The sequence below is a fragment of the Arachis stenosperma genome, chromosome 6 (assembly GCF_014773155.1).
Source record: "Arachis stenosperma cultivar V10309 chromosome 6, arast.V10309.gnm1.PFL2, whole genome shotgun sequence".
NCBI lineage: Eukaryota > Viridiplantae > Streptophyta > Magnoliopsida > Fabales > Fabaceae > Arachis > Arachis stenosperma.
In genome coordinates, this window is record NC_080382.1 from 20,894,761 (window position 1) to 20,910,212 (window position 15,452).

A 15,452-nucleotide genomic window follows, 5' to 3' on the forward strand; every position below is an offset into this window, starting at 1 on the left:
GAATGGAATTCTCCTTCCCCCAAACTAAGAAACTAAATATCACCCAGTAACTAAAACTCTCTGAAAATTTCAAAGGAAAGCTCAAAAAGGGAACTCCCCGACTAACTTGAATTCTAGCCTATTTATACACTTTCTTCAATTGATCTTCAAGCCTTGAGTTGGGCCTTTGCTCTTGGTGGAATTGGGTTGAAAGAGGCCTTGGTTAATTGCTCTTGAAGTTTGGAGAGAAACCCAAGTGAACCATTTGAACCGGATTTGAATTTTGTAAAGTTGGATTAAAAGTTTGAGTCAAAGTTAGGGGGCTAACTTTGAAGCTAACTTTTCATATCAGCAGCCCACATTTCCTGATGCCAACGTTGGTGCCAAAGTTAGGGGGCTAACTTCAGCGCCAACGTTGGCCCTTCCTTATGCATAAATGGCGCCAACGTTAGCCTCCAAGTTAGGGGGCTAACGTTGGCGCAAACTTTGGCCACCCCTGGGATAAAATTCTCATGCCAACGTTAGCCTCCAAGTTAGGGGGCTAACGTTGGCGCAAACTTTGGCTACCCTGGGTGAGAATTGTCATGCCAACGTTAGCCTCCAAGTTAGGGGGCTAACGTTGGCGCAAACTTTGAGTGCCCAGGGAAGAAATTTCAACTTCTCACGTTAGCCTTCAAGTTAGGGGGCTAACTTTGAGACTAACTTTTCACCAAAAGTTTGTGCCAAAGTTTGAGGGCTAACTTCAACTCCAACTTTATGTTTCTTGGTTCAATTTCACTTGTTTCATTGCTCCCTCTTTGCTTCTAGCCATTCCTTCTTGCTTCAACCTTTTTCCAAGCTTTCTTCACCTATCATAAATCAACCAAACACATCAAAGCTATGCTCAAAATCATGAGATGTTCATTCTATCCTAATATGCACCAATTATGGCATCAAACCTCATGAAATTGTATTAATTTATCTATGGTTGATTCAATCAAAGGAAGCATGAAAATCTACCTAAATTGGCTTGCTTGTGGCTCAAGAAAGTGCATAATTCAAGTGAAAACAAAAGAAAAAGACTAGTAAAACTATGCTAAGATGACTTGTCATCACAACACCAAACTTAAAGCTTGCTTGTCCCCAAGCAAGAAATGAATTATTAAGAAGAAAGAATGAAATGGAAGAGGGTGTTCATGCTAGCAGAAAGTTATTGGTAGTTCATGGGATTTTGTGTGGATATGCAATACTCACTTCTTATTGACTCTTAGGCCTAGAAAGTCTCCTTCAAGCTTCAAGTAACCTATTGCTATGACCTCTCATTATTCCTTTGTCCTTGACTATTACTTTGTTCAAAGCTTTATTTGAGTGTCATGTGTAGCAAGTTCATTTTCTTTTCTGTATACTTGACACATTATTCACCATGGACACTTGGCTCACCTTTCCTTTTAAACATTGATGCCCAGCACCTCTTTGGGTTACTAAATGCCTTGTAATTAGGTTGCTCTTGATAGTGGATTTTCAGCTGATGATCCCGGATTAGTTAATCCAAGTCACCGAGTGTTGAAGCACTCCAAAGAGCTTAGTAGTCCAAGCAGATCCTAATACACAGACACCACAGGCATATATTTTTAAGGTTCAAGCTATTGGTGTCCAGCTTTGTTTCTTTTTGTTTTCTTTGGTTCTGCCATCTTTTGGCTATCTCTTTTCTTTCTTTCTTTTTGTTTTTCTTTTGAACCAAGGATTTTCTTATTGAGATTCATAGACAGTAAGCCACTCTATACTTAGAATGAGACATTCTAGTTCACTTATTCACTAATAGTGAGTTTTTATACAATCACACACATACCACCACTTACTTTTATTATACTTCTATCTAACAGAGAACTATCTCACTTCACATTCAAACATTTCTTTTATTGATTTAAAGATGCAGGGGACAGAACATGCTTTTAGTCAAGTGAAAGTAAACACACAAGCACAACTTAAACTAGCTTACTTATTTTAAAGGGAAATTGACTCTATTTGAACTAAATGAACACCATTTCTCAACAGCAAAGGTTAAGTGTATATACAACCTATTGGTTTGCAGTTCTTTTGCTCGTCCTTCTGTTGTGTCCCTTTTTGAGTCATGATGCCGAATTCTTTGCTATTTCCTCTGATTCAATATTTTTATTCTGGGCAGACTTTTATGTTCTTGCTACAAGTTATAGAGTTAGGACTAAAAAGCAATTATATGGTTGAATAATTTGCTTGATTGCTTGAGACTAGCAATGTGCAAGAGGTTAGAATGTGTTTCTGAATGAAGTTTTGGTGGAACACCAAACTTAGAATCCCACATTCTCCCTTAATTTGTTTTTGGTGTGTAATACCAAACTTAGTTCCTTGCAATACATCTCAATTATTCAACATTTCTATTGAAAAAGATATGAAAAGAAAACTACCTCAGGTTGGGTTGCCTCCCAACAAGCGCTCTTTTATTGTCATTAGCTTGACATTTTTTTTTCATTCTCTTCAAGAGGGCTGTAGGTTCTGGACCTCTTTTTCCTTGTCCCATTGTCCTCCCAAGTATAACTTTGCTCTGTGACCATTTACTGTGAATTGACTCTTTGTTGCCTCATCAAGCAGTTCAATACTCCCATAGGGAAAAACCTTTGTCACCAAGTATGGCCCAGTCCACTTAGACCTTAGTTTGCCAGGGAAAAGTTTAAGCCTTGAATTGTACAGGAGCACTTGCTGTCCCGGCTTGAATTCCTTCTTTGTGATCTTCTTGTCATGCCACCTCTTAGCTCTCTCCTTGTATATCTTGGCACTTTCATACGCGTCTAGCCTGAATTCATCTAACTCATTTAGTTGTAACAGCCTTTTCTCTCCTGCAGCTTGGGAATCAAGGTTGAGGAGTTTAGTAGCCCAAAAAGCTCTGTGTTCAAGTTCTACAGGAAGGTGGCAGGATTTGCCATACAAAAGCTGAAAGGGTGACTTGCCAATAGGAGTCTTGAAAGCTGTCCTATATGCCCATAATGCATCCTCTAGCTTTCTAGCCCAATCTTTTCTTGTGATTCCTACTGTTTTCTCTAGGATCTTCTTCAATTCCCTATTTGCCAATTCAGCTTGGCCGTTAGTCTGAGGGTGGTAGGGTGTGGCTACCTTATGGACTACTCTATATTTGTGGAGTAGTTTTTCCATCTGTTTGTTGCAGAAGTGACCACCACCATCACTAACAATCCCCTTGGGTACTCCATATCTTGTAAAAATGTGTTTTTTAAGGAATTGAAGGACAATTTGTGCATCACAGGTAGTTGTGGCTATGGCTTCCACCCACTTTGAGACGTACTCCACTGCTATCAAGATGTATTTGAAAGAATAGGAAGGAGGAAAGGGTCCCATGAAGTCAATTCCCCATAGGTCGAACAATTCTAATTCCAAGATGAAGTTTTGAGGCATCTCATTTCTTCTTGTTAACCCTCCTGTTTTCTGACATTTATCACATTGGTGAACATACTCTCTGGCATCTTTGAAGATAGTTGGCCAATAGAAGCCACTTTGCAGTACTTTAGCAGCTGTTTTTTCTGGGCCAAAGTGTCCACCATAAGCTGAACCATGACAATGCCACAAGATATCCCTCATTTCACTCTCGGGAACGCACCTTCTGATTACTCCATCAGAGCATCTTTTGAATAGGAAGGGTTCGTCCCATGAAAATTTCCTTGCTTCATTGATTAACCTCTTCACTTGTTGTTTAGAGAACTCTTGAGGTATCTTCCTTCCAACTTTGTAGTTTGCTATGTCAGCAAACCAAGGTGCTTGCTGGACCTGTAAGAGGTGCTCATCTGGGAAACTTTCATTTACGGGCTGAGAAGCTTTTTGAGTTGTTTCATGTGGTAGCCTTGATAGATGATCAGCAACCCGGTTTTCAGTGCCCTTCCTATCTTTTATCTCAATGTCAAACTCTTGTAGAAGCAATATCCACCTGATGAGTCTCGGTTTAGCATCCTGCTTTGACATCAAATATTTAAGTGTAGCATGATCAGTATAAACCACAACTTTGGATCCTATCAAGTATGATCTAAACTTATCAAATGCATAGACCACAGCTAGCAACTCCTTCTCTGTTGTGGTGTAATTTCTTTGGGCATCATTTAACACTTTACTTGCATAATATATAACATGATGCAGATTTCCTTTCTTTTGCCCAAGTACAGCACCAATGGCAAGGTCACTTGCATCACACATGAGTTCAAAAGGTAATTCCCAATCTGGAGGTGTGATGATTGGTGCTGTTGTGAGTTTATGTTTTAAGGTTTCAAAGGCATGCCGGCAGTCTTCATCAAACACAAAAGGATTATCAAGCATTAACAAATTACTTAAAGGTTTGGCTATTTTTGAAAAGTCCTTGATAAACCTTCTATAAAATCCGGCATGTCCCAAGAAACTTCTAACAGATTTCACATTAATTGGTGCAGGGAGTTTTTCTATTATCTCAACCTTTGCCTTATCAACCTCTATCCCTTTTCTTGAAACTTTATGGCCAAGGACAATCCCTTCGGGTACCATGAAATGGCATTTTTCCCAATTTAAAACCAAATTAGTTTCTTGGCATCGTTTCAAGACAAGGGTTAAATGGTTCAGGCAAGCATTAAAATTATCACCAAAACAGAGAAGTCATCCATGAAGACCTCTAGAAATTTTTCGACCATATCAGAAAAAATGGATAGCATACACCTTTGAAATGTGGCAGGGGCGTTGCAAAGCCCAAAGGGCATCCTTTGGTATGCAAAGACTCCAAATGGGCATGTAAAGGCAGTCTTCTCTTGGTCCTTGGGGTCCACCACGATTTGATTATACCCAGAGTATCCATCTAAGAAGCAATAATAGGCATGACCGGCTAGCCGTTCCAACATCTGATCAATGAATGGAAGAGGGAAATGGTCCTTTCTGGTGGCATCATTCAATCTTCTATAGTCTATGCACATCCTCCATCCAGTCACTGTTCTAGTAGGAATCAACTCATTCTTCTCATTGGTGATGACCGTCATTCCTCCTTTCTTTGGTACAACCTGAACCGGGCTCACCCATGGGCTGTCAGATATTGGGAAAATTATCCCTGCATTCCACAACTTCATTACTTCTTTCTGGACAACTTCCTTCATTGTGGGGTTTAGTCTTCTTTGAGGTTGAACTACTGGTTTGGAATTGTCTTCCAAAAGGATTTTATGCATACATACTGTAGGGCTGATTCCTTTCAGGTCATCAATGGTCCATCCTAAAGCATCTTTGTGAGCTTTGAGCACATTAAGAAGTTCTCCCTCTTCCTTCTTTGTCAGGGATGAGTTAATGATCACTGGAAAACTCTCTGATGTGTCTAGAAATGCATATTTGAGATGGGGAGGTAGCGGTTTCAATTCTTGTTTCCGTACTTCTTCCTTCTTGTCTTGTTTCTCATCTTGCTTAATGAAGGTCTCTGCTACTTGTTCTTCTGTTGCCTCTTGATTTCCTTCTTGCTCCTGAGAACTTTCTTCTAGCATTTCTTCCACCAGACTCTCTATCATATCCACTTTTACGTAGTCCTCTTGCTCCGGAATGTTTGCATTGACTTGAAAACATTTATGATCATTTGTTCATTATGGACTCTGAAGATCATTTCCCCTTTTTCTACATCAATGATGGCTCTTGCTGTGTGTAGAAATGGCCTTCCTAGAATGATTGAGTCGCTTCCTTCCTCTTCAGTATCCAAAATCACAAAATCTGCTGGGAAGATAAATTCCCCAATCTTCACCAACAGATTCTCCACAATTCCATTGGGTGTCTTGATGGATCTGTCAGCCATAACTAATGACATCCTGGTGGGCTTAAGCTCTTCTATATCAAGCTTTCTCATCATTGAAAGAGGCATTAAATTGATGCTGGCCCCAAGGTCACAGAGAGCTTTGTTGAGAATTGTTTTGCCAATAGTGCACGATACTACAAAGCCTCCCGGATCCTTGAGTTTTGGTGGAATGCCCCGTTGAATCACAGCACTGCATTCCTCGGTGAGTAACACGGTTTCCTTCTCAAGCCAACTTCTTTTCTTATTGATAAGCTCCTTTAAAAATTTGGCATACAGAGGCATTTGTTCAAGAGCTTCAGCTAAAGGAATGTTAATTTCCAGCTTCTTGAAAGTCTCAAGGAATTTGTGGAAATGCTGGTCCTTAACTTCCTTATTGAACCTCTGAGGATATGGCATTGGAGGAGTGATGCTCTTTCCTATTTGCTGTTGTACCTGAGTCATTTCCCTTGACCTCTGTGGCTGATTGTCCTTCTCTTTGGTGCTTTTATTTGGCATCACAAATTGCTCCTTAGCTTCATCTGCCTTTGTTTGCTTCTCATCCTCTGTTGGTTCTTTGATGCTCTCCGTTTGCTTCTTTGTAGTGTCATTGTTGCTCATCAATGTTCTCCCACTCCTTAATTGTATTGCCTTGCATTCTTCCTTGGGATTTGGGATTGTGTCACTGGGCAGTGAGCTTGAAGGTCTCTCAACAGAGATTTGCTTGGAGATTTGCCCGATCTGCCTCTCTAGGCTTTTTATTGATGCTTCTTGGTTTTTGGTTGCCATTTCCTGGTATTTCATCATTTTGTCCATCAAGGTCTCCAGGTTTGTGAGTCTTTGGGATTCAAATGGTGCTTGTGGTGGGTTGTGAGTTGTAGGTGATTGATGGTGGGCATTTTGGTTAATGGGTTGGTTATTGGATTGGTACTGGTTGAGGTTGGGGTAGTTGTTTTGAGGTTTTCTGTAGGTGTTTTGGTTGGTTTGATGCTGGTTGTAATTTTGGTTGTTTCTTGGGTTGTTTTGGTTTGAGTTCCTCTGCCATGGTTGTTGGTTTTGATTGTGAGTGTCTCCCCATCTGAGATTGGGGTGATTCTTCCATGAGGGGTTGTAAGTATCACCATAGACTTCATTTGGATTAGAATGCATGTACTGGACTTGTTCCTGCTGCTGCTCTTCTTGAACTTCTTCATTTTACCCCCATGTGGTTGATGGTTGGCTAGTGTTAACTGCTGCAACTTGGAGGCTATTAATCCTCTTGGTCATTTGCTCAAATTGTTGTTGAATTTGCTGCTGCATTAGTTTGTTTTGAGCCAGGATTGAATCCACTCCTTCTAGCTCCATTACTCCTCTTCTTTGTGATGGTTGGCGGTTTCTTTGATGAGCAAAGAAATATTGGTTGTTGGCCACCATATCAATGAGTTCTTGGGCCTCCTCTGCAGTTTTCATGAGTTGCAAGGAACCTCCAGCTGAGTGATCCAAGGATTCCTGGGACTTCAGTGTTAAGCCTTCATAGAAGTTTTGCAGCTTCTCCCATTCATTAAACATAGTAGGGGGCATTTTCTGACTAGAGCCTTGTACCTCTCCCATGCCTCATAGATGGGTTCGGTCTCCATTTGAGTGAATGTTTGTACCTCGGCCTTCAATCTTATAACCCTCTGTGGTGGATAAAACTTGGCAAGGAACTTGGTTACCAAATCATCCCAGTTGTTGATGCTGTCTCTTGGAAATGATTCCAACCACTGAGTGGCCTTGTCCCTGAGAGAGAATGGGAATAGCATCAATTTGTAACTGTCAGGAGGTACTCCATTAGTTTTGACAGTGTTGCATATTCTCAAAAAGGTGGATAAGTGTTGGTGCGGGTCTTCAAGTGATCCTCCACCAAAAGAGCAATTATTCTGAACCAAAGTGATGAGTTGTGGCTTAAGTTCAAAATTGTTTGCATTGACATTTGGAGCCAAGATGCTGCTTCCACAATGTCTAGGATTGGCAAAGGTATAGGAGGCCAAAACTCTCCTCTGAGGTGGGTTGCCATTGTTGTTGTCTGCTCCACCTGGTGGATTAGTTGAATGTTCCTTCATATCTTGAAATTCGTCGTCTGATTCCTCTTCTCCAACAATATTCTTCCCTCTTTCAGCTCTTCTTAACCTCCTGAGAGTTCTTTCATCCTGTTCGTGAAGATTCAGTGTGCTTCTTCTTGTACCTGACATACAAGCATAACAAAAGAAATTCACAAACCAGTAATGTTTCAATGTCCTGCTAAATTGAAGTTTTAATTAGTTTAAGCAAAAAATCAAACAGTTAGTGGGTTAATCAAAAATAAAGAAAAAGTGCTTGATCTAAACTTCCACCTCACTTAATCATTGTCAATCTAATCAATCCCCGGCAACGGCGCCAAAAACTTGATGAGGATTTATTTTGGTGGAGACAAGAATCTCTCCCAAAACAACACCAATCTAACCGGCAAGTGCACCGGGTCGCATCAAGTAATAAAAACTCAAGGGAGTGAGGTCGATCCCACAGGGATTGAAGGATTGAGCAATTTTAGTTTAGTGGTTGATTTAGTCAAGCGAATCAAGATTTGGTTGGTTGATTGGTGAATTGCAGAATTTAAATTGCATTTAAAGTAAAGAGAGCAAGAAATAAATTGCTGAATCTTAAAGAACAAGAAATTAAATGGCAGAAACTTAAAGGGCAAGAAATGTAAATTGCAAGAATCTTAAATGACAAGAAATGTAGTTGGATTGAAATGTAAAGGGGATTGGGACTTGGATTTGCAGGAATTAAACAAAGAGAAGTTAAATTGCATCAAACAGAAGAGTAAATGGGAATTGGGGTTGATTCGGATTTAAAACAGACAAGCAAAATAACCAAATAAAGCAAGAACAGAAAATTGAAATGGTAAAATGAGATCTCAGGACCCAGAGACTAGAAAACTAAGTCTAGATCTCAATGCCTTCCTAGATCCAACAAGAACAATAGCAAGGGAATTGTAAATTGTAAAGAGAGTAGATGAGCAGCAAGTAACCAAAATGGAAATTCAATAACAGTGGAAAATAAACAAGATCTAAGGTGAGATTGAAACAGAATTTCTTCAATTCTTCAACCCAAGATCCAAGACAAGTGTAATTGAAATTGAAAGCAATAAAACTAAGAGGAAGAGAATGGAATTCTCCTTCCCCCCAAACTAAGAAACTAAATATCACCCAGTAACTAAAACTCTCTGAAAATTTCAAAGGAAAGCTCAAAAAGGGAACTCCCCGACTAACTTGAATTCTAGCCTATTTATACACTTTCTTCAATTGATCTTCAAGCCTTGAGTTGGGCCTTTGCTCTTGGTGGAATTGGGTTGAAAGAGGCCTTGGTTAATTGCTCTTGAAGTTTGGAGAGAAACCCAAGTGAACCATTTGAACCGGATTTGAATTTTGCAAAGTTGGATTAAAAGTTTGAGTCAAAGTTAGGGGGCTAACTTTGAAGCTAACTTTTCATATCAGCAACCCACATTTCCTGATGCCAATGTTGGTGCCAAAGTTAGGGGACTAACTTCAGCGCCAACGTTGGCCCTTCCTTATGCATAAATGGCGCCAACGTTAGCCTCCAAGTTAGGGGGCTAACGTTGGCGCAAACTTTCGCCACCCCTGGGATAAAATTCTCATGCCAACGTTAGCCTCCAAGTTAGGGGGCTAACGTTGGCGCAAACTTTGGCTACCCTGGGTGAGAATTGTCATGCCAACGTTAGCCTCCAAGTTAGGGGGCTAACGTTGGCGCAAACTTTGAGTGCCCAGGGAAGAAATTTCAACTTCTCACGTTAGCCTTCAAGTTAGGGGGCTAACTTTGAGGCTAACTTTTCACCAAAAGTTTGTGCCAAAGTTTGAGGGCTAACTTCAACTCCAACTTTATGTTTCTTGGTTCAATTTCACTTGTTTCATTGCTCTCTCTTTGCTTCTAGCCATTCCTTCTTGCTTCAACCTTTTTCCAAGCTTTCTTCACCTATCATAAATCAACCAAACACATCAAAGCTATGCTCAAAATCATGAGATGTTCATTCTATCCTAATATGCACCAATTATGGCATCAAACCTCATGAAATTGTATTAATTTATCTATGGTTGATTCAATCAAAGGAAGCATGAAAATCTACCTAAATTGGCTTGCTTGTGGCTCAAGAAAGTGCATAATTCAAGTGAAAACAAAAGAAAAAGACTAGTAAAACTAGGCTAAGATGACTTGTCATCAATCAACAACAACAACAAAGTCTTGTACCATTAGGTGGGGTCGGCTACATGAATCAAATGATGTCATTGTGCTCTGTCATGTATCATGTCTATAGAGAGACCGTTTACATGTAGATCTCGTTTGACCACCTCATAGATGGTCTTCTTAGGCCTTCCTCTGCCTTTCACCCCTTTTCCATCTTCCATCTCATCCACCCTCTTAACTAGGTGTTCTATCGGTCTTCTTCTCACATGTTCAAACCACCTGAGACACGATTTAACCATCTTTTCCACAATGGATGCTACTCCAACTCTCTCCCTTATATTTTCATTCCTTATTTTATCCAATCGCATATGACCACTCATCCATCTCAATATCTTCATCTCTACCACACTCAGCTTATGTTCGTGCTCCCCTTTGACCGTCCAATACTCTGTACCATAAAGCATAACCGGTCTTATAGTACGATAGAATTTACCTTTAAGTTTTAAAGGCACTTTTTTGTCGCATATAAAACCAGATGCACTCCATTATTTTGACCAATCTGCTTGGATCCTATGGTTTACATCCTGTTTAATCTCTCCATTATCCTGTATGATGCAGCCAAGATACTTAAAACTTTTAATTTTTGGTAGGATATTTTCTCTAATCTTCACATCTATATTAGGGTTTTCCCTTCTCAAACTGAACTTACATTCCATATATTCCGTCTTACTACGACTTATGTGCAGACTATACACTTCTAGTGCTTTTCTCCATAAGTCGAACTTCTTATTTAGGTCTTCTCTTGACTCTCCCATAAGGACAATATCATCGGCAAAAAGTATGCACCATGGCGCAGACTCTTGGATGTGCTCTGTGAGTACTTCCAAGAAGATAGGGACTTAAAGATAATCCCTGGTGTAATCCTATACCAATAGAAAATTCCTCTGTTACACCACCTTGAGTCTTCACACTAGTTGTGGCCCTATCATACATATTTTTAATTGCACGAATATATGCGATCCTTACTCTCCTTTTTTCTAAAACCTTCCATAAGACCTCCCTTGTCACCCTATCGTACGCTTTTACCAAATCAATAAACACCATATATAGATCCCTTTTATTACTACGATACCTCTCCATCATCTTTCTTAACAGGTATATCGCTTCAGTGGTAGATTTGCTTGGCATAAATTCAAATTGGTTCTCTATTACTTGTATCTCTTTTCTCAACCTTCGTTCTATCACCCTTTCCCATAACTTCATGGTATGACTCATAAGTTTGATCCCTCTATAGTTTTTGCAACTTTGTATATCCCCCTTATTCTTGTAGATAGGTACCAAGGCGCTTTTTCTCCGCTCATCAGCATCTTCTTTGACCTTAAAATCTCATTAAAAAACTTGGTTAACTAGTTGATGCCTTTTCTTCCAAGGTCCTTCTAAACCTCAATCGGGATATTATTAGGTCCTACTGCCTTGCCATTTTTTATTTGATTTAGAGCCTCTTTTACCTCGAAGTCTCGAATCATTCGATAGTAGTCAAAGTTTTGATCTTCTTCCCTTGTGCAAAACCGACCAAGACTCGAAAGAGTCTTCTGTCCTTCATTAAATAACACGTAAAAGTAGCTCTTCCACCTTTCATTAATCTTCTCCTCTTGAGCCAGCACCTCTCCAAATCTCTCGTTCTTCTTTCACGGCTCTTTGCAATGATATATATACTTTTTTCTCCTTCTTTTGTGCCCAAAGACTGGTAGAAACCCTCATATGCTCTTGTTCTTGCTTCACTTACAGCCCACTTTGTCTATTTCTTAGTCGCCTTATATTTTTTCCAATTATCTGCATTACGGCATAAATACCACTCTTTAAAGCACTCCCTTTTTATCTTTATATTTTCTTGTACACTCGCATTCTACCACCAGGACTCCTTGTTTCCTGGTCCTATTGCTTTACATTCACAAAAACTTTCTTTTGCTATTTTTCTAATAACTTCTGCCATCTTCCTCCACATCTCTTCCACGCTTCCATTCCCATCCCACTTTGCTTCTTCTCCTACCCATCTTAGAAAGCTTCTTTGTTCCTCACCTTTCATTCGCCACCATCTCGTCCTTGGTTTTTTCTTATGATGTCTTTTCCTCAACTTTTACTCAACGTAAAAATCTACGACGAGCACCCCTATGTTGTGTTGTCAAACTCTATCCCGGAATAATTTTACAATTAATGCAAAATTTTCGGTCGACTCTCCTCAACAACAAGAAGTCGATTTGAGAGTTTGTCATGCTACTCTTATAGGTTATAAGATGTTTGTTTCTCTTTTTAAAACATGTATTTTCGATGAGAATGTCAAAAGTTGAGGAAAAATCTATGAACATAAGCGAAGATCTAACATAACCCTCCTTTTTTATTTGGGTTTAGAATTAGCTATGTACCGTAAGTGTAATATAGACGGAGTTATAGAATTTATCACGTACGCATCATTTTTATCCTCCCATGAAATCCATCCCAAAACTAAATGATAAGCAAGTTTTTGGAGGTAGAAAAGATGTGATAATAATTGATGGAGTCGTTGGCCTGAAAGAGCATCAACAAGTTTCATTTAATGAATAATTGATTATGATAAGGTATGAGAGAAGCAAGTTTCACATGTGCCAAGTCACACATACCTAAAGAAGGAAAAAGTTGGCACTGTTCTTCTTTTTTATATGTTTGCCTCCTTTGGGATATTTGGTTGGTCTAGACTAGATATTTTTCTCAATTGTGCAGATTATAACAGTGAGTGTTTTAAGCTCGGTTCATTGCATTGTAATATATGATAGATTCTATTATGCTGTGTTTAGCAATACTTTTATAAGTCAGCAAATGATTAGTCACTGTAATCGACAGTAAAATATTCGATTGTGAAAATAATAATATATGTCTAGCTATAATATATAAAGTTTTTATAATATTGACGAGATCTCATAATTTAGATTCTCCTTAAAATACATAATGTTTTTATAATGTATAAAATGATTTGTAATTTTAGCATTGCTTGCACCTTACCCGTTAATTTTCATCTCCTAAATTTTTTATTTTTTTATATTTTCTTCTCCTCATATTCCTTCAAACCAAATAACGCGTAAGAGTGTATTTGAATTGAAAACTCAAAATATTTGTGTATGTCTCGATAAAATTAAAGATGTTCTCATTGTTGAAGTCATTACAGTATTTATCATATCGCTGGTTCTCTACTACCGTATTATTATACGTTTTTAGAAAATTATTAATTCAAAAAGTAGTAGTCTTGGTATCCATTTTAGGGTCAACAATTCGAACATGTTATTTTTAGTATGTCTACGAATTAAGTGAATGAGTGTCTTCGATATGAGCACCAAGTGTGTGTCCAAAAATAATGGTACCAGTATATGCACAGAAATAATACTTGTCCTCATTTTTCTATTATAAGATTTTACCCTGTTACAAATAATATATAAATAGCAACTACTAAGGATGTTTTCTTAACATATTTTTAATTTGAAAAAATAAAGTCATCATGGCAAACAGTACTACTCAACCCAAATATGAAATATCTATAAAAATATAAAAATATAAAACCTTAATATATATAAGAAATATACTGTATAAACTATAAAGCCTGTGAATTTTTCGTATTTTATTTTTTTAAATATAAAATATAATTTTTATTCTTAATATTTTCAAAATTTTTAAAAATTATTCTTAATATTTAATCTAATACATATCCCTAATAACATTTTAAAAAGTATAATTAATTTTATTATTATGTTCTAATTATTAAATTTAATTCTTATTGTATGCATTGTTATTAATTGGAAAAGTATAGATAGACAATAAAAATATAGAATACTAAACAATGTGAACAATGAATATATTAAATAATGTTTAATTCAATAAGTATCCAAATGATTATGTTCATTATTTTTAATTGGATTGTTATTTTTTTTATTCGATTTACTCATGCACAGTTAATAATAGTTGGATGTTCAATTGAAAATAATTATCCTAATATTAAGATTTAGGATGTAATTTAGAATAGAATACTTTTTTTATTTTATTGAGTCAATTCTAGAACTCATTATTCACATTGTTTACAAGAATTATTGTCTATACCTAGCAAAACTCTTAATAATTACCTTTATCATTTTATTTAAAAACATTAGGAAAAAAAAATCATATATTATTCTATTATAAGCGACCTGTATAAAACCAGCTGGCAAATATGGTGCAAGGGATTAATCATTTATAGAAAAAGTTTAATCTAATCATTGTCTTACTAGTCAATGAAATTCTTATAAATAAATTAACGAAAAGCTAATCAACATATTTCACAGTTGATATCTCAATTGAAAACTAACAAGTGTGCCAACAAGAGCTCCTTAATTATCATTAACAAGCATTATTTCATTACAATGACGAAAAGAAATATTTAATAACATGCAAAATAGAAATAACAACATAAGTGATGATAGATATAGGTGGAGCAAGCCAAAAAATAAAAAATAAAAAATAAAAAGATTGGATTGTTAAATTAAGTTTATTGACCAAAATTGAACCTCTTAATTAATATGATCTTGAAAAAGAATGTATGTTAAGGTCTCCAACAATGAGGCTTACACATATGGTGACAATCATAGAAACATGATCCACCACAATGAAGTGGACAATCCAATCTCATTCCTTTGCATCTTGTTCTTGCTATGCATTCTGCATATTCCCCAATCTTGTAATCTTCTTTATTATTCTTATTGCCCTTCTTGTGTTTGTGATAATGCCTTCTCCCTCTAACCCTTCCATTGCAACCCCATTTCCACCAACCACCCCCTCCTCCTCCCCAACCCCATCCGCCACCACCGCCACCTCCACCACCACCACCACCACCACCACCACCTCCTCCTCCTCCTCCGCCTCCGCCACCCCAACCCCATTTAAACCCTCCACCTCCGCGGCCGCCACCTCCTCCTTTGCTTGAGTTGAACACAACTTCATTATTGTGTTTTCCTTTTGCTTCTTCACTACTTTTATTACCTTGTAGGTTTAATGGGAGAGTGACCAATGTGGCATTGCCTTGGCTTTGATCATCACCTTTAAGCCTAACAATTAACACTATGAACATTGAGAAGAGAATCAAATACTTATTAAATGTGGCTTCCATATTTTTCCTATGCTACAGAAAAAGGATAAATGTCACATATATATAGATACTATTACTAGTTGTCACAATTGTATATAGGTTACGCCACCAAAAAACTAATTATATCAGTCCCCACATGATCATATATATTCAAAATCTATAAGACATTTTGAAAAAAGTGGTAAATTAAATTTCTTAAGTAGTTGCAAATAGAACACCTTGTTATTTATATAAATTCAAGTTACTAAGCTATAACAAAAATGAGTGTATCTATGTATAGTAAAGTTTAATTATATGAGTTCCTCTTAATTTTATTATAAAATCTAAACATTTGGTGATAGAATTACG

General features: G+C 37.6%; 1 protein-coding gene across 1 annotated transcript; it reads right to left on the reverse strand.

Moving 5' to 3' along the window:
* Positions 1-5,515: 5,515 nt before the first annotated feature.
* On the reverse strand, positions 5,516-6,382 carry LOC130933854 (uncharacterized). The gene is made up of 2 exons (XM_057863463.1): positions 6,218-6,382; positions 5,516-6,004 (listed from the first exon to the last, which is right to left on the reverse strand). The coding sequence occupies exons 1-2, from the start codon at positions 6,380-6,382 to the stop codon at positions 5,516-5,518; spliced, it is 654 nt and encodes a 217-aa protein (XP_057719446.1).
* Positions 6,383-15,452: the final 9,070 nt, after the last annotated feature.

Coding starts and splice junctions, on each gene's coding strand:
- LOC130933854 (XM_057863463.1), bottom strand. CDS start 6,382: ATGAGCAACAATGACACTACAAAGAAGCAAACGGAGAGCATCAAAGAA. Junction 6,005..6,217: donor GGTCAAGGGAAATGACTCAG/GTACAACAGCAA, acceptor TGGCTTGAGAAG/GAAACCGTGTTACTCACCGA.